Here is a 19,830-nt window from a genome sequence, read left to right as displayed (position 1 = left end):
TAATGTATTCATGCATCCTGTTTGATACCTCTAAATATGGTTTATGATTATGAGGTTGCTCTACATATCATGGTTTATGCGAGTGAGATTATATTCTCTGTGATTTACGCCCCTAGTGTGATTTATACTTAGGTGGTTAGGGTCTAATGTATTTAGACTTGTGGGATACTGTGCATAATATAGTTTATGTCGCAGACTGATGCAAAGTACAGTGATTACTGGTTGTACGTTTTATGATCTATTTTACTTTTACCAAGTTTGCTTTGTGATGGTTCTGACAGTGGTCCATGTGGCCCTGTCAGGTGTACATAATCCCTTGTAAATATTGCCCAGTGCCAGTTGGCACAGTGTACAGTATGTGTTTACTATTCCATTGTGTTTTGAGTATACAAAGGCTATCTTTGATATAACCTTGTGTAGAGTTCCTTTTGTAGTGTGCTTGGGATGTAGTTGCTTTTGTGTGTGTGCGCAAATGCTTTACACATTGCCTCCGGGATAAGCCCGACTGCTCGTGCCAAGCTACTAAAGAGGTGAGCAGGGGTTATCTTTGGCGTGTAACTCCCTTGCCCTGACTAGAGTGGTGGTCTCTGCCTGGCTTTGGCGCAAGCCTTAACCAACCAGAGATCCCATTTCTAACAGTATCTAAATGCATTTCCTGATTTTCTTTGGATGTGTCTTGGGCAAGGTAGTTTGCTCTAAGTTCCAACATGCTTACATGAAGTATTTTTGCTGGGGGTCAAGGACCACGTTGTCAAGTGAATCCTGAAGAGATGCCTTTCGTTTCCAACTCCTGGAATAAAAATCCCTTTGTCGCACTGTGATGCAGATACACCAGCAACAACTGCTCCACCTTATACGCAAGTAATTTATTCACCCTCTTTCCTGCTATGCAATGCCGCCTGCTGCCAAATCACGCTTGAATATCATGTGAAATCTACTGCAAGGGAGGGGCAAGATGCAACGAGGCTGAAAAGAGCCCTCGCAGCGAGAGAAGTATCTGTCTGAAGCAGTGAAAGTCCTTGAATAAGAAAAGAGAACCTATCGTCTGCAGAAAAAACCTTTCTTGCTGCGGAGTCTAATATTGCCCCTAGAAAATTCGTTCTTAAGGACTCCCCAACTCACAGAAAGGGCTAACTACTGGAGAAACAGCTATTTGCAGGGGCGATTCTTAAACCTCTTCTTCCTATGTATATATTACCCAGTTAGGGTAGACTTACATACCCTGCTTTCAAAAATAAGCTGACATTCCTGTGCAAAGTTTAGATAATGGACAGTGATTATTAAACAAAAAAATACTCCTCTAGAAATTTCAATGAATAATAACATAAGAGCCAATCCTTTGAATACCCATTAGTTTAAGGAATGTGGAGCAATCATTCCTCGAAACCAGGATTTAGTTCTGCTGCAAGTTTATCAGTGCCCCCATACTGACCAGGTAAATAGTCTCCTTATATCCTCATTTTTTTTTTTTTTTTTTTTTTTTAAAAAGGTGCAGTTGCTTTTTGAAAACGTGGTATCAAAGAACACCTCTGCTGTAGCCTCTCTTCTACTCTAGCCGGCAGCAAACTCCAAGAAAAAAATCCTCCTTCCCTTCTCCGCAGTACTGACCTGGAAATAGAGCTCTCGGACAAAGAAAATGTCTTCTATTGAATAGCGTATAACCAGCATTCGGAGAACAAATACAATGTCAGGCTGTCATCATTATTTTATTGGGTAATCCTGTATCCATGTAAATTAGTGTTGAATCAGACTTTTATTGACCCTTTACTGAAGTTTCACCACCTAGCAAAATCCTTCAGACATCCACCAGATAAAATGACTGATTGTGTGGCAAATTTACCCTCAAGAAGGATACACTGAAATTAAGTCCAACCCCTTGTGTTAATACTCCAAATATACATGAAAGGACACAACTAAAATCACTAACTTCACCTGTTAGGATACTACCATAACAACTTAACTAATAAGAGGACAGAAAGTCTGAGTTACATGGTCCTTGTTGGTTTGCATCTCAACATTAAACTCTCAAACACCATTTTACACGAGTTATGGACACTCAATGGCAAAATAACAGTTGTCTAAACTCTAATTTTTGCCTCTAAATTGAAATACCTTTTCACAACACGCACTCATCAAAAACAGTGTATTGTTTAGTAGTATCACAAAATTTCGTGTAAATACAAAAACTTCAATTATGATTATCTGTTTTCATTAAGTGGTGAAAAAGCAGATCTTTTCGAACACAAGAAGTATGAGGACTCTTATTTTGTCCCTTTGTTTTCTGTACCAGTGTTAAACAAACACCTAAAATGAAAGCGGTCTCTTTCTCAAAACCTTGTGTGGCACAGCTATGGAGATACTGCCCTCCTCAGCACTATTGCATCGGAATAGGAGAAAGCTCCCCCACTTCCATTCCTTTATCACAGCATTTGGGAGAAATCTTAAAAAATGGGCGCTAAAAGGACTATAAAATAAAGGCGAATAGGAACCAGAAGGCAATGAAACAAGTCAAAGTTTCTGCTGTTCGAAATAAATAGTAGGAAAAAAGCGCCCAGAGTAGGGAACGTTCTCTAGGAAACGCCTCCAATGGTGAAGAAATAGACAAAATTATGTTGGAAAGGGGACTGGAATGGTTTAAATTTGAAAATGATGGGTCAAATCAACCCCTAGCGATCTTGGATCCTCTGGAGTGGAGGCAGAGCGCATGGAGGATGCGATCAGGCCACCTCAAGCGAGAACCATCACAATTCCATAGGCCGTGTATATATTTTCATAAATAGGTTTAAACGCACAAAGGATTAAGTGAATTGAAATGCTTTGAAGGTCTCCATTCTGCCCCACAGGAATATTGCAACAGTTAGTAATGCATATGAACATACCATTAAGTCCAGTAGATGATTCTAGAAGCAACAGTGAGAGTAGATGCTGTATACTATTTTGCGTACTGTAGTAACTTGAACTCAAATCTGCTTCAGCAGTGGAATCTGTGAATAAAAGGTTGTAATGTCTTTGCTTATTGGTTTGGACTATAATTTATATAACCCGAATTAGGGCTTTTTGGAATTGATGAATGATACTATGTATGAGTGTTAAGTGAAAAAAGGAGCATACATCCAGAACGAGATTTCAAAAAATGCATGGAAACAGACCTGTTCAATTACAACATCCTCAGACAGAGAAGCCAAGAGGGTGCTGATCACAGACCACCAGCCAAGTGCGGGAATATACTCAAACAGGATGTTCAAACTTCTTTTATTTGAAGTACATTGGCTGTATACTAATCACAAATTTTAAGGTTCGAACATTCTGAATAAAAAAAGGCAGAAAAATCAGGCCCCGGTGTAAGGGGTCTTTATGCTGTTCAATCACACCAACAGTTCCCGCCCCTCTAATGCGGTTACACATTAAATGGAATGAATAGAGAAGGCACGTTCCAACTTTCAACAGGCAGGAAAGACAGAAGAAGGATGTAGAGTGCACAGACTGTGTAGAGAAACTGGCATGTGGACAGAAACTCAGTTAAAGACCCTCTTTTATATACAATGTATGCACGCACTGTTTTGGCTACCATCCAACCATGTTCCGTAATGCACGCCTATCCTCCTCGGTCTTCCCTGCAGTATCAAGCGTCATTCTTTACAAGACAGAGGGACTTGGTGTGGAAATCAGTGCCATTCAGAATTACAGTCTGGTGTCTAGTGATGCCTTTGCATTAGCCGATCTGTTCTCGTGCCAAAATTACATTTAAGCGGGAAGGGCTTATGCAGCTAGAAATGATCATGGCTTGTGGTGGTGGGGCAGGTGGGGTCACTGCGGTAGCTGGAGCAGGGTCGTCTGTCCAGAGGGCAGGTAGGTGATGTTACGGGATCGAGAGAGCTGGTATGCTATGTCCTCGGCTGCCTCAAGTTTGCGCAGCTCAATCAGACCATCCCCGGCTGTTGTTAGGGTGTTGGCAATAAGCTCGGCTGCCTTGGAGTCACCCTCTGCAGAAATGATGGCAGCTTTCTTCTGCTGCTCAGCCTGTGGGTGGAAGAACGTGAAAAAAAAAAAGAAAAAACATTTAGGAGGGGCTGATAAGACAATGGCAAGCGAAGTCCTAATACTGATGGGGGAATCCAAGTTTCTATTACATTATCCAGCACTAATCACTTCCACATGACCCAATGAATATATTCCAAACATGCTCTCCAGCAACAGATCCTGGGGAGGTGGACCCTCTTTCCAAAGGCATGTGCTTGACGTGCAATGTTTAACCTCCCTCCACCCGCTTATAACGACTAGCTCCATGTACAGGTGGAGGATGGTCTCAGAATACCTCCACTACTTTCATATTATACTGCTACAAACACAGAGAAGTGTCTCACCGCAGCGGCACATGTTCGCGTTTCTGAAGCTCTACCTAAAGCATCAGATAACCGACTTACCTTCTCAACAACGAATCTGGCTCTCTCCGCTTCTTGCTGGGCTACTTGCTTCGCTTCTACAGCTTCTGTGAACTCTTTCCCGAAGGTCAGATGTGTCTAGGGTAGAAGAGATAGGTCAGAAATTGGTTTGGGGGGGACCTAAGTTTAAGTGGTCATAAACTAAGACAAATCAGCAAAATACCATTCACACAGCTAGACCAACAGAAGATCAGAAAAAGAATTAAAAACTACGGAACATGTTCACGGTCCGCACTTAGGGCTCTTGAAAACCCAGCATAGTTCCTAATCTTGTCATCCCCTCACTTAAATATAAATGTACTGTGGCCTAACGGGTGGGCCGGGCTCACAATCCTTGCTTCCAACTAAATGCGAACATTGGGAGGTGTCAAACCAGGTCACTCACACTGCAGCTGACGTTTAGCAACAGCATGGGCGTTCGTGTCAATGCTTCAAGGAGGCCAGTGAGTTTATAGAAAACATTAAAGAGATTACAAAACAAGGGTGGGGCACAAACCATGACATTTATCTTCATCAACTATCAACCTTACTAAATATTTATCGTCCGATTCTTAAGGTTGAAAATGCGCTCCCTAAAAGAAAACCTCTTTTTCAAGGAGGGCAGCAGCTGTTATGTATCAAACACAGAGACTGACTTAGTGTCATACAGAATGTTCAACTGTACATGGTTATCATGTTCGCGGGTTTTACTGGCGACCAATGTAGATGCTGCTTCTCACGGGTCGCAAACATGCTGAGAAGTACTGTCGGGATGCACAGCAGCCCTGCTGACAAATGCTCCTAATGGCACTTTAACAGTACAGCTAATGCGCTAAATGTGCCAGTGGTAAACTACAGGCAGAATGATGGGCTTCAGAAGCAGATTTCACCTACGTACGCAGTTTTGTGTTTACATGTGAGCATGGCCCATTAGCCATCAAGTAGCCCTGTTCCAAAGAAACACCCTTCCAATGAAGCATCACGGCCATTTATGTATGGAATCTACAGAACACAACCCTAATAACAAAGCACTGGACTGCGGGTCTGAGGCAGGGGTAGAAGGCAGGAGGAATAAGGTGGAGATGCAGGCAGGGCAAGAAGGACTGACCAACATTTGGAAGTTACAAGAAAGCTCCCTTGGTCACAGGCCACATGGCCATCCAAGGGGCACTCGCTAACCAGCGGTAGCACCCCTTTCTCAGATTCCACATTCACCTGAAGACACTAACACCCACTATTAGCGTACGAACCCTGCTACTGCAAAATGTGGGAAGCAGGCATGTACGCTACTTGCGAGGCTGCTTACAAATCAGATTGTTTATACTGCAACAAACAGCAATGAGGCTTGCAAATACCACAGTCATACTATTGTCATAGGAAGAAGCTGACGGCATAGGATGTAGCCTAAACGGCTAGGCCGATCGATCTCAAAACCAGGAACCGGCTTCGAGTCTCGGCAATGACGCTCACCATCCTGTGATTCTGGGCAAAAAAATGTAATCTCCCTGTGCTTAACAAAAATGAACATGTCCTTGTGTAGCAACTGGTGCTCATGTAAAGCGCTCGGATACCTTTGGGTCAAGTTCACGCTAACTATAACTCCGACATTTTCATATAGTGCAGCACTCAGTTGTGCTGCTTTTTTAGCAATAAGCAGCATCAAAACAGGCCACCAACACTCTACAGAGAATGGGGAAACTGGCAATGGATTGATGAGCTCACGGCAATGTGCTGATATTAGAAACTTCACCGTGGTCACAGGGAGGTCATAACAGTGTCAAGTGATGCCTAATGCAAGAGTCAAAATTATAACAATGGGATAAATGCATGAAAACACAAAACCACACTTATGAGTTACTAACAGGACTTGGGATCATTCTGCACATACAGCTACAACCCGACACGGATGTATGACGTTACAACGCATACTTTTACAACGCCTACCTTTACAACGTGGTTTTTACCACGCATACCATTACAACGCATAGCGCTTTGGGGTGCTGGATAGTGAATAGTTTAATTTACTATTCCAACTCACAGTCCCCGTGGATAGTAGGGAAGGTTATTGGATAGTAAATTAACCTATTCCCTATCCTAGAGCGCCCCCCAGAGCAATGCGTTGTAATAGTTTGCGTTGTAAAAGTTGCATTGTAATGGTAGGTCGTTGTAAAAGTTTCGTTGTAAAGGTTGTATACCCCCCGACACACATTCCCTCTTCCTTCTGGTTAAGAGGTTCAACAGAACTATATGTAGGACACCGATCACCATACTTCTAATACAGAGGACTGATTTAGGGACTAAGCATAAACAGTTTAAAACATTTTGTTCAGTGCCTTTTGTAACTTTACTCTAAACCTTTGTGCCCTGCAGGTCTTTCAAATAATGTTTCTTGCCCTTTTAACACATGGCTGTCATCTCTGCCTCGAGTGGTTAGGATGTAAAGTTACTACAGCAAAAAACATACTGAACTCAGGGAGCTTTTTGAAATAAGAGTGAACTTGTAGTGCTCTTAGACCAGATTATGTTGTTTTAAGTACAGAGTTTTTAGACCAAAATTACTTAAGCGATTTGTCCCAAGAATGTAACATTAGCCCTTCAAGGACAGATAACAGCTTCCCGCAAGCAAGAAAGCCACTGCTGCTACACGGAACAGACTGTATCCTAGCAATAACATCGGATTAGAAGAGCAGCAGTGCATCCAAGGTTGTTGAAAACTCTGCAGTGGACAAGAGACAGCATGAAAAATAAAATTAGTGTTTACCAGTGACACATCATCAAGGATCAGTCCAAACGTTGATGCTCGTTCAGTGAGATCTTCGCTGACCTGTCTGGAGACCAACTCTCTCTGTGTAATGAGCTCTCCTGCATCAAAGCGAGCCTAGAACCAAAGAACAGACCGTGAGATCTAAGGAAGCGAGTCATCTGCATATTTATAAAAAAGGGACAGACATAAGGCATAACTTAAGCAAAAAAAAAAAAAAAACACAAAAAAAACTAGGGTAAAGCTAAGCAAAAAAAGCAGCCTGGACCTTCACAGCTGTGCAAAAGGGAACAAACATGGCAAAGCAGAAGACATGACAAAAAAAAAAAAAAAACACCCACAAAGAATAGGGACAGAAAAAGAGAAACCATGCAGTGAACAGATTTTCTTTACATGGAGGTACATCAGGTAACTTCAATATAAATTAATCTGTGTGCTGCTGTAAGTAAGATATATGGGCAGAACCAGTGGTTCCTGTGGACAAAAGTAATTAATAATCAATACTGTTATGCAAAATGGCAATAGGAAGGGGTAAAGTGGATGTCCGAGAGAGAGATATAAGACCATATACCACAAGATACTTGCAAGCAACCAGCTCTCTCCGCCAAAACCGGGCATCATGGCAGACCTCACTAGTGATAGCTGCCGGTCGCATCATCTCCTATTATCTGGGATCGCAGTGTTGCCTGCTGATTTCCCGTGTTTACTGATATGCGGGCTATCATAGTGATGCCAGACAGAGTGGTGCTTTCATAAGAATACTTGTGTATCCTACCATGGAAGGAATAGACCGATTAATGAATTATATAAAAAAAAAAGAAGATAAGTTGTTGACTGGGTCGAAACATCGCCCACAAACCCAAAGCGAACCATTTACCGGTCTCTATTACTATATCAGAAGGCTGTGATCATTTTATACCATTGTTATAGGTGACTTTGTAACTTTGGAAAGCCTTTCTTTGTCACAGAATGTCACAAATTGTTATGTAGGTTCCATGTTCACTAGGGACATCATGCACTTAAAAAAAAAAGTGATTATTTATGTATATAAACCTTTTGAATTTACAATTATCCCTTGATATATGGTCTTGTATCTCTCTCTCGGACATCCACTTTACCCCGGCCTATTGTGCATACCAGTATTGCTTATTAATTACATTTGTCCACAGGAACCACTGTTTCTGCTTATATACTATGAACCCTGGTTCCATGCGAGTAGGGTGTCCCTGGTTTCCTTTACACAGCTGTAAGTAAGAGGCATAGGGAACAAAGATCAAGAAAATTATTGGACAGCTTTGCTTACAACAACAGCCTTTAGGATTTCTGTAGTGATGGAAGGGAGTACTCTTTCATCGTAGTCTTCTCCAATACTGGTAAATATACGTGGAAGCTGGTTGGCTACTGGTCTGAACAGGATACGTAATGTAATATTTACATTCTGTAAATCTGAAGAGAGAAATCAAAGTACGGAAAAAAGAAGTTTAGGTACTTACATCTGCGATACCTCCACGAATACAAACAGAAACTTATTGACTAAAGACCATTGTAGGTGGAATTAGGCCATGCTAACAGCTGAGAGAGCATGTTTAACACAGAAATGAAGTTGCAGGTCACGTTACAGTCAACAGAAAGGAAAACAAAGTCTGCCCATACGGCATCTAGACTAGACACCGAATACAAGCACAGGCAGGGTATAGGAGGCTGGCTTAGTATATGGTGCACATTTATTTAAGTGATGATCCCTGCACTAATCCAGGCAACCTTCATGGCAATTTTCTTCGACAACCATAGAAAGCTTGCTAAGTGGTAGTTGTGGAGAGCAGCCTTCATTCTTAGTCAAGAAGGAGTGTAAAGCAGCTTGTTTCACCTGAACTAATCATATAGTGTAGGTTAAGTGAAAAAGAACCACATTGTGTTTATAAATACATATTTTTTATAACTACACTAACACATGGAGACATCGCCTTACCGAAGATATAACCACAATACACACAATACTTTAATAGAACACGTAGGTGGCACAAATACACAGTGGTCCCCAGGGAGAGACCAAACCATACACTAAAATAGTGGAATGCGAACCACAGCCTAAGTCAAGAATGGAGTCAGAAGACGGAGAAAAGAAGGAACCACCCAAGGTGAGTATCTAGGCACCACATGGAGGTTGTGTGCAGTGTGGGAATATGACCGTGTGCTCAATACAAGTCAACAGGTAAGTCGCGGTTGCAGTTTTTAAAGAAACAGGAACCTTCCAAGCACATCCTGAAGAAACCCCGTGGAAGATGGAAGGTTGGAGAGTCACCCCACCCATGGATACCCCAGGAGCCAGGATACCTATACCAGGGAAGCCGGGTACATAGGTGCCAACTGACGTTGGAAACTGCCGTAGACCACAATGGAGGACTTCAGTGAAGATTCCACTGGCGAAGGTGAAAGTGTCCGGTGGAATCCAAGGGTGGATTCTTGAAGGGGAGTACCCGCAAGAAGAAGGGACAGAGTCAATGCCACTCTGGAGTGACCAGGAGGCATGGAGGACGAATGCCCACCGATGTTGGAAGATGCAGGAGAGTGGACGGTGACCTTGGCGATGTAGCTGTGCGGACCAGGCGACGCTGGGGAAAGCCATGGGCTGTCCCACGTCGGATGTCAAGAAGGAGGGGGGGTAGGTGTCTGGCGGGAGCACCAACAAGCCTTGGCAACTGCTCTAGCGTTTCCGACAAGGGATACTGGTTTAAACTTGCTGTGAAGACAGCACAGGCCTCGAGGGAATTGCAGAACCACCACCTGTGTTGCTGAACCTTTCAGAGTCTGTGGGAGCGCAGTAACAGCAGACCAGTCAGCTTTGTTGCAGTGCCTGCAGATGCAGGGGAGTGACTCCTTCACTCCAAGGGAGATTCCTTCGGGTGTCTTAGATGTCCACAGGCCTGTAGAAGAACCTGTAAGGAGCACAGACAACGCAGAAGACTGGCAGGACGACGAGACCAGGAGAAGCAGGCGCCTTCCCGGTGCAGTATCGGTTCCCAAAGCAAAGTCCAACGCAGTCCAAAGTGCCCAGACGGTTAAAGATGAAGTGGTTTCGGATCTGAATCTTGTCCCACGACGAATCTGAAGACTCACCAACACGTAAGCCTTTAAGTACCCTTTGGTAAGGGTTGGGATGATTCAGGAGTCACTCCCAGAGGAGGGGCTGGATAGAGAGGGGGGCTACTTCAATGTCCTTTGTCCGGTTTCGCAACTGAAGTATGCAAGGAGGGCACCAAATTTGCCCTTCAAAGCATTCTGGTGGTGCTGGCAAGTGCCCCCCAACCCAGTACATTTACCTGTGAAAAGAAACCTATTGTCCTACCTTCTCCTGCTCTAGCCTGGCTCAGCAGCAGGACGGCAGAATCGGGTCTGTGGTCGGCACTAGCTTGCTGTTAGACCCTGAATGGCTGGTACCTGGAATATAGGGTGGCTCCCTGCGGGAGCCCCTCAGTACATGGGATCCTTCTTCCAACACTGGAATTGTTGTTGGGGTAGGATTCCAACATGTTTGATACCAAACATTTGTATTTGTATTTGTGGGTATTTGTAGAGCGCAACCTATCGCTCCGGAAGGAGCATCTTGGCGCTGAGTGTTGAGTGTTTGTATGAGGATTGGTGGAACCTCTAAATAGCTGCCATCACGAAATTGTCAGATTGCTGATAAATCCAAGTTTTCAGGTGTTTCCTGAATATACTTTCGGAATCGATAAGTCTTAGGTTGAGTGGCAAGTTGTTCCATGCCCTTGCTGCCAAGACTGTGAAGGTTTTTCCTCCCCTAGTTTTATATTTATACCTCGGGATTTTGGTGAGGTTACCACTAGAAGATCTAAGACAGCGCACTGGGTCGTAGTTCACAAGACGTTTGGCAAGATACTTTGGTCCTGTGTTTTTCAAGGCATTAAAAACTGTAAATAAGAGTTTATAGAGAATCCTCTTATGCAGTGGCAGCCAATGAAGAATATTTAGTGCTGCGGAGGCTGAGGATTTTCTGGGTAGTTTTAGGACTAGTCTTGCCGCAGCGTGTTGAACACTCTGCAATTTCTTCAGAGTGGCCCTTTTTATTCCCGCCATTAGCCCATTGCAGTAGTCGAGTCGTGAAAGTATTAAAGCGACCGCGACAGATTTCCTAGCTGCAATGGGAAGAAAGTCAAAGAATTTCTTAAGGGATTTGATGAGGCCGAAGCAATGACCAGCTGTGGTTCTGACATGCTCATCGAAAGAGAGGGCCGCATCAAATTGAACTCCCAGGTTTCGCGCGGAGATCACTGTGCTCGGTGGGGCCGTTGAGTCCTTTGGCCACCAGTCCTTAGGGCAAAAGAGATGGTCTTTGCCTAGAGGGAGGATTTCCGTTTTCCCGCTGTTACATTTCAGATGGTTCTTCTTTAACCATTGGAACACCTCCTTCAGACAATTCTGGAACCTCTGTTCTGCGTTCGTACAATTTTTGTCAATCGAGACGACTAGCTGGGTGTCGTCTGCGTATGACGTGACTAGGATCCCATGCGACTATCACAGCAAGGAGGGGTGCCATATAGATGTTAAAAAGTAATGGGCTTAGAATGGACCCCTGCGGCACCCCGGTTGAGATGGTTTTCTCGCTGGATAGGTGGGGGCCCAAAGATACAGATTGAGACCTATTAGTCAAGAAGGATTTGATCCAGGCCAACGCTGTATCTGTCACGCCAATCTCTCATCCTATCAATCAGGATGACATGAGAGATGGTGTCGAACGCTGCCGTTAGATCAAGCAGGATAAGGACAGCTTTCCTGCCCTCATCCTGTAGGAACTTGATGGAGTCAGTGAGTTCGATCAGAGCGGTTTCGGTGGAATGTCTGGGACGAAAACCTGACTGTTGTGGGTGGAGGATGTTGTGTTCTTCCACAAAGGCTTTTAGCTCATGATACACCATCTGTTCCGTGATTTTTCCCAACACTGGCAGGAGTGATATTGGGCGCATATTCGACAAATCCGTTGTTGCTTTGTTGGGTTTCTTCATCAAGGGCTTAACGATGGCTTTTTTCCACTCATTTGGAACTTCCCCTGTGTTTAGAGACGCGTTTACGATCGCATTGATGTTGGGGTTGACTGCGTCAATTAAATGATGTAATATACGGGGAGGACATGAGTCAGTAGGAGCCCCGGATTTACAGGCCAAGATGGCTTTTCGCGTCTGTTGGAGAGAGACAGGATGAAAACGTCCCAGAGTGTGTTGGGTGTTAACGTCCTGATTAAGAGGTTCCGAGATCAAAGTGGCTGGGGGGGGGGAGGAAATCCTTCTGGATGATTGTGATCTTTTCCTCGAAAAAGTCTGCAATTTGGTTGCATAAGGTTTCCGATGGGGGAATTTCGAGTTGGAGGGCCTTGGGGTGAGTGAATGATTTTACAATCGAGAAGATCTTACTTTGCTTCTGATGGGCGTTATTAATGACTTTGGTATAGTAGTCTTTCTTGGCGGTTTTTATGCTTGAGAGATAATTTTCTCTGGTGGATATAGATGATTTTAGATGCCTCATCGTATGTTTTCCTCCATTTCCTTTCTTTTATTCTGCAAAGCAGGTGGCTCTCTGTTAAAGCCTCTTTATACCATGGTGCACTCAGTTTCCTTCTAGGGGACTGGACGTGGCTACTTTTAAGGTTTGAGTTTTCTAGGATGATTTGATCCATCCAGTCATGGAAGTTGCGTGAGTCTACGGACGCATTCCCCATCAGATTTGGAGCCTGCGCCAATAGCTGGGAGTCCAACTTAATACAATCAGTAACCTTTTTCCAATTTACTGCGAAAGTTGGTGAAGATCGCTTTTTTATTGGAGGAGTTTTTTCTCTTTGGTGGATTTCAAAGGGAATAAAGCTGTGGTCAGTCCAGATTAGGGGGATGGGTGCGGAGGTGGTCAAGGTGCTTAAATTGGAGCATATGCCATCAAGTGTGTGCCCGGCTTGATGGGTAGGGGCAGTCATCAGTTGTTTTAGGCCAAAGATGTTCAGTGTGTGTTGAAAGCAAATGGCGTGTGGGTCATCGAGCGACTCCAATTGCAGGTTCATATCTCCCATCAGAGTGAAGTGGGGGTAACGTAACATGAGAGGCCCTAAGATGTCACCCAGGGAGTCTATGAAGGGGGTGGCGTTGCCTGGTGGGCGGTATATTAGGCCCCCCGAGAAAGAGGTAGAGGCATTGAGCTTGATCGAAAATCCGATACTCTCTCCTCCCTTGTGTATGCCCAAGTCGAACGTGTGACATGGGAGGGACTTTTTTACGATAAGTGCAACTCCCCCCCGCGACCAATTGGCCTGTCTTGTCTGAAGATGGTGAAATCGGGTGGGAGTGCAGTGACCAAATCTGGATTGGAAGAGTCGTTAAGCCACGTCTCTGTTATAAAGAGAAAGTCAAGGTCATGATTCATAATTAGATCGTGGATATCTTGACTGTGGCAACACAGTGAGCGGGCGTTTATTAAGCCTCCCTTAAGGCTGGGGCTACTGGAATTTTGCTGGAGAACATTTTTGGGCGTTTCTGGATCTATCCACGGGGTCGTCCGTCGACAGTTGAAACATGAGACGGGTCCCCAGAGGTGGTTCATGGGGAGATAACCCTTACACGTTTCACCTGAGTTGGGCCTTAAAGCTAGTAATTCCCTTCTACCATACCTAATCGGCAATGATGGTTGTGCAGAGTGCCCTGCGCCCGGCGCGGACGGGCGCAGACGGGCTTGCCTTAGGCGCGCAAACGGCGCTCCCGCTGCGCTTCCGGTAGATGCACATTATGTGGATAGGGGAGGGGGCGTGGCCTCAAGGGGGCGTGGTCAGGGTGCACGCCTGCGATGGCGGCAGCTCTGGAGTTCGATCAGCGCTTTGGTCAGCTGTACTAGTGAGTATAATCGGGCTTCTGCCCCAAAGTGCAAGTTTTAAAATATCATGAAAATTAGGTGACAGTCAATTATAAAATACACAAAACTGCAACTCCCGGCTTTCCGCCTCAGGAGTGATTCTTACCAGTCCGGCGCTAGTATTCAGCAGCCTTTAACTGGGCGGAAGGGGGCGTGGCCTCAAGGGGGCGTGGTCAGGGTGCACGCCTGCGATGGCGGCAGCTCTGGAGTTCGATCAGCGTTTTGGTTTCGTTGTAGCCAATATATAGTAAGACATATTGTGATTGACTTGATGTCCACTATATGTTTAAAATGGCTGACCGCACTTACAAAGCCTGGAGAATCGACTGTGGGGTTTGTGGTGGGTCTCCTGCTCATGCAGGGCACCCTCACACTTAGAGGTGACTTATCTGTGGAGAGTGGTGCTAGCACCAGCTCACATAGGCTGAAATGGCAGGCCTGCAGTCACAGTTTGAGTTATCTCTCATGGGTGGCATAATACATGCTGCTGCCCATGGGAGACTTCTGTTGTACCTATGCCCTGGGTACTTTAGTACCATATACTAAGTACTTATAAGGGTACATCAGTAGCCAATTAGGAAGCTACAAAAGTATTTACCAAGTCGAATTTAGGGATGAAGCACAGTGACTGGGTCCTGATTAGCAGGATCCCAGTTAAACTAGTCAGAAAAACAGAGTGACACCAGCAAAAGTGGGGGTAACCATGAAAGCAGATCCTACTTGCCTAAATAGGGCTATTAGAAACATGCGATTCTGCTACTATGACGTTTTATATCTATATATGAAGTTGCTGAACTTGCCACATCATTTACTGCATGGTTTAATGGTTTACACACTTTAATAGAAAAAATGTAATTCGAATTTCCACACTTGTAGTGCACTACTGTGCCAGACAATATACAAAAGTTAACTGGTCCCCCTTGAAAATGGCAACCGCTGTACGTCTGTATTTAAATGAGGGGTCAGTTACCCATATTGTAAACGTATCCTCATTTGATGGACTGAGAACATGCTTTATTTTCAGCGTTAAAATTACTGTATTGGGACAGTGTGGATACAACAAGGCCATTGTAACGATTTGTTTGGTTTCACTTTCAGTACAAATTCCTTTTCACGACATACGATGTTCCCAAGGATGTAGTTATTTCAACAGGGTGCTCAGACTTTAGCAGAAACGAAAGTCTGTAGCATTTCTTTTAATGGCTCCAAGTCTTGAATCTTAAAATACCTCCAAGTAGGATACACGCAAACTAAATATGAAATGTACTATTCAGTCCTGAAAATACGTTTTTAGGTCTCAACTGGTCTTGCTTGTCACTCATTTCCTTGTATCTTTCTTATTCAATGGTTTTCCTGGTGCTTCCTGTGTTTGCCCCTCCCCTGGAGCAAACTATCTTTGCTGTCCTTTTGCTAGGATGGGTTATATGCTGCCACTCCTCACATTCCGGGAACTACTTTTTTCATATTCTTTCAGCATTCGATGTGTGCATGCATTTCCTTGATTTGTCCCTTACGTAGGACCCCCCCAAATGCCCGCCTTCTATGCGCTCCATGTTGCTCCCTCATCGCACGCCTTTAACTCTTCCATGCTTTCCCCACCCATTCTCGGATTTTGTACATTTATGTATAATTTAATCCTCCAGTGCTGCATCATTTGAGTGGCTTAAGCCATGCTCTTATAACAATACTGCAAGCAAATAAAGTTACAAACTAAAAAGAAAGAATAAAAATAGAAATGTTTTTAAACATGGTTCTGTTAAAAATACGTTTAAGCCTCAATCATTTCTCACCTTTGCTGCCGGTGATAACTGGAATGTTGCGCGGTCGTGACCGACAGTCAAAAATGATAGGCTTCTGCACCCAAGGGATGAGGAAGTGTGTCCCTTCTCCAACCACTACATCCTGAACACCACGAAATCGGTCAAAGATAACTGCTCTATGCCCAGCATCCACTGTAAGGGAAAACAAAATTTGTCAGAGTAAATGAAGGGTCACAAACCCAAAAGGGCCAAGGCACCACACGTGACTCAAGGTCAAATATATAATTCCCTTTTGGTACACCATTGCAGAAACATTCCACACAAACTCACTCTTTCCCACTTCAATTCGCAGACACAAAACTGAACCGGATATTGAAACACAAATACCAATTTCATAAAAAATATTCTGATTCACACATATATCAAGACATTGTTAAAAACATCGACAATTCATATTTCATTTTTTTTTTTTTTACATTGGTATTTAGAAGTGTTTCCATATCCAGTGCAGTTTTGACCTTGACACCGAGAGTAAATGCAGGACCACCACAGGCAAACGAGGAGCAGCCTGAAATGCGTGATAACACCGGAAGACACCTTTATTTCTGATACAAGCAACACACTGGGGGTGATACACAGCGATCTGGAGAGCTATACAAGACTTATATCCTTCTCGACATTGTCACTGTGGACCTGATGCTTAACCCGGTTTGCAGCACGTTGATAGTTTGGACACAGGAGTGATATTGATTTGCTCCATCAGAATATTGGAGATTCGCTATTTGACTGACTCCGAGAAGTTTAACTACGTATGCATAAACGTGTTTTCCCCTGAAGAAGGGTTCGGGATGAACCCGAAATGTATTGGGTTATTTATGAATGTTACTATGATTATTGTACTTGATACCCTTAAATTGAAACGCATGTCATAACACTGAGTAATGGATTAGACTATTAAGACATGTACCAAACATTGGATTTTTTATTTGCATTTACTTTTCTACTTGATTTAAGAATGATGTGAAGTTTCTTCTTCCTTTTTGAGAATTTCTGTTCAATAAACTGTAAAATGTTTGCTTTTAAAAAAATATATATATATATTTAGGCCTAGTGCCTTGAGCTGTGCATTGCTTTTCAGTCACGGGTTTTCCCTTGACTCACATATAAACATAAAAGACCTGCCCGAGTATAGACTGCGTGAGCATGTTGGGGATAAAAGGGTTTACTGAAAGGCAAGCCATAAATCAATGCTTGTGAGGAGGGAAATACACTTCAGGGTGGGGCAAGATTTCCCACACAAGTAATTCCTCCACACATCAAACTAATAGAAGAACTTTAATATGCTATGCATTCAAGTAGTGATGTGTGAAACGGCCTTTACAACGTGGACAGAATCATGTGTGCAGTTTCCCCGCAAGCGTAACAATGCATGCCTTAACCACGCATATGCATGGTTAAGGCAGTGTGCGCACTAGATGCGAGGATGGGCGGGCTGAGGAAGAATCAGGAGGGTCGCGGGGATAGGAGTAGTGGTCGTTTTTAAGGGTTGGGGAAGATTGTAAGACGCGGTGGGACAGGGGTAGTGTTTAGGGCTCGGGGGTGGTTGAGGTAGTGTTTAGGGCTCGGGTGGTTGAGGTAGTGTTTAGGGTTGGGGCGGTGTAGTGTTTAGGGTTGGGGGCGGTGTAGTGTTTAGGGTTGGGGGGTCGGTTTAGTGTTTAGGGCTCGAGGGAGTCGGGGTAGTGTTTAGGGCTGGGGGGGGGGGGGATCAGGCTAGTGTTTAGGGCACTGGGGTAGTGTAGGGCTCAGGGGAGGGTCAGGGTAGTGTTTAGGGCTCGGCGGGGGCAGGGTAGTGTTTAGGGTTGGGCAGGGTAGTCTTTAGGGCTCGGAGGAGGCAGGGTAGTGTTTAGGGCTCGGCGGGGGCAGGGTGGCTCGGCAGGGTAGTGTGGAGGGGGAGGTAGTGTTCAGGGCTTGGGGGTCAGTAGTGTTTAGGGCTCAGGTAGTGTTTAGGGCTCGGGCAGGGGGATTAGGGTAGGTTTTTAGGGGCCAGAGTGGAGGGGCTGGGGTGTGATCTTTACCACACATCCCTTTTCCCAGTCATGCCTCTACCACAAAATTGCATGGTAAAGGCCTGTGAGGTAAAGGATTGCTTATTCTGACACATTCGTTGTTGGGACCACGTAGTAAAGGCACTTGCGGATTAGCCATATATGCCTCCATCATACAACCAGTGATGTTTATGCATTAAACTGCATCAAGTACTGTGCTCAATGGATTAAAACATTTTTTTAATCTAAAAAACAAAAACAAAAAAAGAAAATCACAAACAGGCTCCCAACCAACAACCTCAACAAAGTTTCTTTGAAAGTCCAGTCTGGGTTGTGATTCACTCTGCTGAAAATAGAGGCCTCCAAAACCACTCTCAACCCTACAAAAACACAATCCAGGTCATACTCAGATTCGTGAACTTTGAAACATTTCAGAATTATTATTTTTTTTTTAAGTATCCACCGGTGCTGAATTTAACTTCAATTTTCTCATGTCACTTAGCCAACAGGTTTCATACGTCTTACCATTATAAAGGGCTGAGTTGGCCACTCCTCCAGCGACTGCCAATCCCAGACCCAACTTGCCAATGGTCTCAAATAGCTTAGCAGCCATTATTAGTCTTGTGTTGGCTTCTTCAGTTTAACCTGCAGAAACAAATTATGTTATTTTGGATACGCAAACCAATAAAATCAAACATTACTTGGAGCAAATCCTAGGAATACTAAATCAATGGGACACAAGCATGTAAACATCAAATTTGCAAAACATGTTACATGCGAGTCAATCTCAGTCTATCTAATCTCAACAGTATTTAATAAAAATGCCCAACTAGATGCATTTCCAGTAAACTCAGTCCTTCCTTTAACCCCTTGCGTGCGTCGGACGGCCGTCACGGTGGGCGTGTGTGGAGGACGGCCGGGGGCCGTCCGAACCACGCCCACACCATAAATCACCCGCAAAGGGTTAACACTGCCAGCACTTGAAAATAATGCAAGTGCGATCCTACGGAGACAAATGTGTGATGGTCGCACAGGATATCTCCACAAGAGCTATTGTGTAATTAAATTCCAGCCTCAAAGAAAGTATCAGTATCTCTTAGATAGAAGATAGAAGGAAGGGGGACGAACAGTGGCTAGAAAAAAAACTGCGCATGGGCAAGGAGGTAGGTGGGAAGTGTGATGTATTTCAACAGTGTGATTAGGAGGGCCCCTGAGTGATGGACCAGAAGCAATCAAGTTTCGAAAATCTGAAGTTGCAGGCAGTATTGGCCAAAAGAGAAAATCATGGCTGTGTCCAAACTGAGATGGCACGGTGTGCAAAATAATGATGGATTGAGATACCACACATGGGAATTGAATCTTCTTCTCTTCAACATTTTTAAAAGTCATCTTTCCCCTATTCCGGGCACAGCCATACTGCCACACCAAAGCATCCCACAGGGGAAACTTTGCCACACTGTCAGATTTAAAGTGCACTTTATGACTGTAAAATTCAACGATTCCTGATTCTGTGTAAAAGTTACACTTAGATCTGATCTGCTTGTGAAAGGTGCTACATATTAATGGACCTGAAATTTCAACAAGAGTATTACCTATCGGGGACTAGAGGTTTAAAAAGATATAGGTATACTATGTTTGGGCCAGGGTTCTGTACTCACTGAACATTGTTATAAGGACAACCATACAAATGATCAACCCACATTCATACAACACACACTCACACTTGCAACAACAGCGTCCACTCCAGACGTCGCTTATATCTACAGTGCAAGTTGCTTAATCAATATTCCCATGATCTTAGCATCACACTGCTTAACACAGCAGGATCTCTAGTTTAATATGACACCAAGACAAACTTTTTCCAAATACAACTCAACTAGGCATTATTCGAATAGTAACACAAGTCTGTGTTGCTAACTGGGAATAGTCGAAAAAGT

The 19,830-nt window shown here is 44.0% G+C and overlaps 1 protein-coding gene across 1 annotated transcript in view; it reads right to left on the bottom strand.

Moving 5' to 3' along the window:
* Window positions 1-3,235: 3,235 nt before the first annotated feature.
* Window positions 3,236-19,830, bottom strand: part of PHB1 (prohibitin 1) — a 51,793-nt gene continuing 35,198 nt past the window's right edge. The window contains exons 2-7 of the mRNA XM_078645272.1: window positions 18,419-18,538; window positions 15,879-16,040; window positions 8,486-8,628; window positions 7,183-7,299; window positions 4,425-4,520; window positions 3,236-4,020 (exon numbers count right to left, since the gene is read on the bottom strand). Coding sequence (XP_078501398.1) covers window positions 3,808-4,020; window positions 4,425-4,520; window positions 7,183-7,299; window positions 8,486-8,628; window positions 15,879-16,040; window positions 18,419-18,506 — 819 coding nt within the window. The 5' untranslated portion in view covers window positions 18,507-18,538 and the 3' untranslated portion in view covers window positions 3,236-3,807. The remainder of the gene's footprint in view (window positions 4,021-4,424; window positions 4,521-7,182; window positions 7,300-8,485; window positions 8,629-15,878; window positions 16,041-18,418; window positions 18,539-19,830) is intronic.

The sequence above is a fragment of the Lissotriton helveticus genome, chromosome 5_1, assembly GCF_964261635.1.
Source record: "Lissotriton helveticus chromosome 5_1, aLisHel1.1, whole genome shotgun sequence".
In the NCBI taxonomy this organism is placed as follows: domain Eukaryota; kingdom Metazoa; phylum Chordata; class Amphibia; order Caudata; family Salamandridae; genus Lissotriton; species Lissotriton helveticus.
The sequence above is the reverse complement of the archived record's forward strand: the minus strand, read 5'-3'. Positions and strand labels throughout refer to the sequence as shown.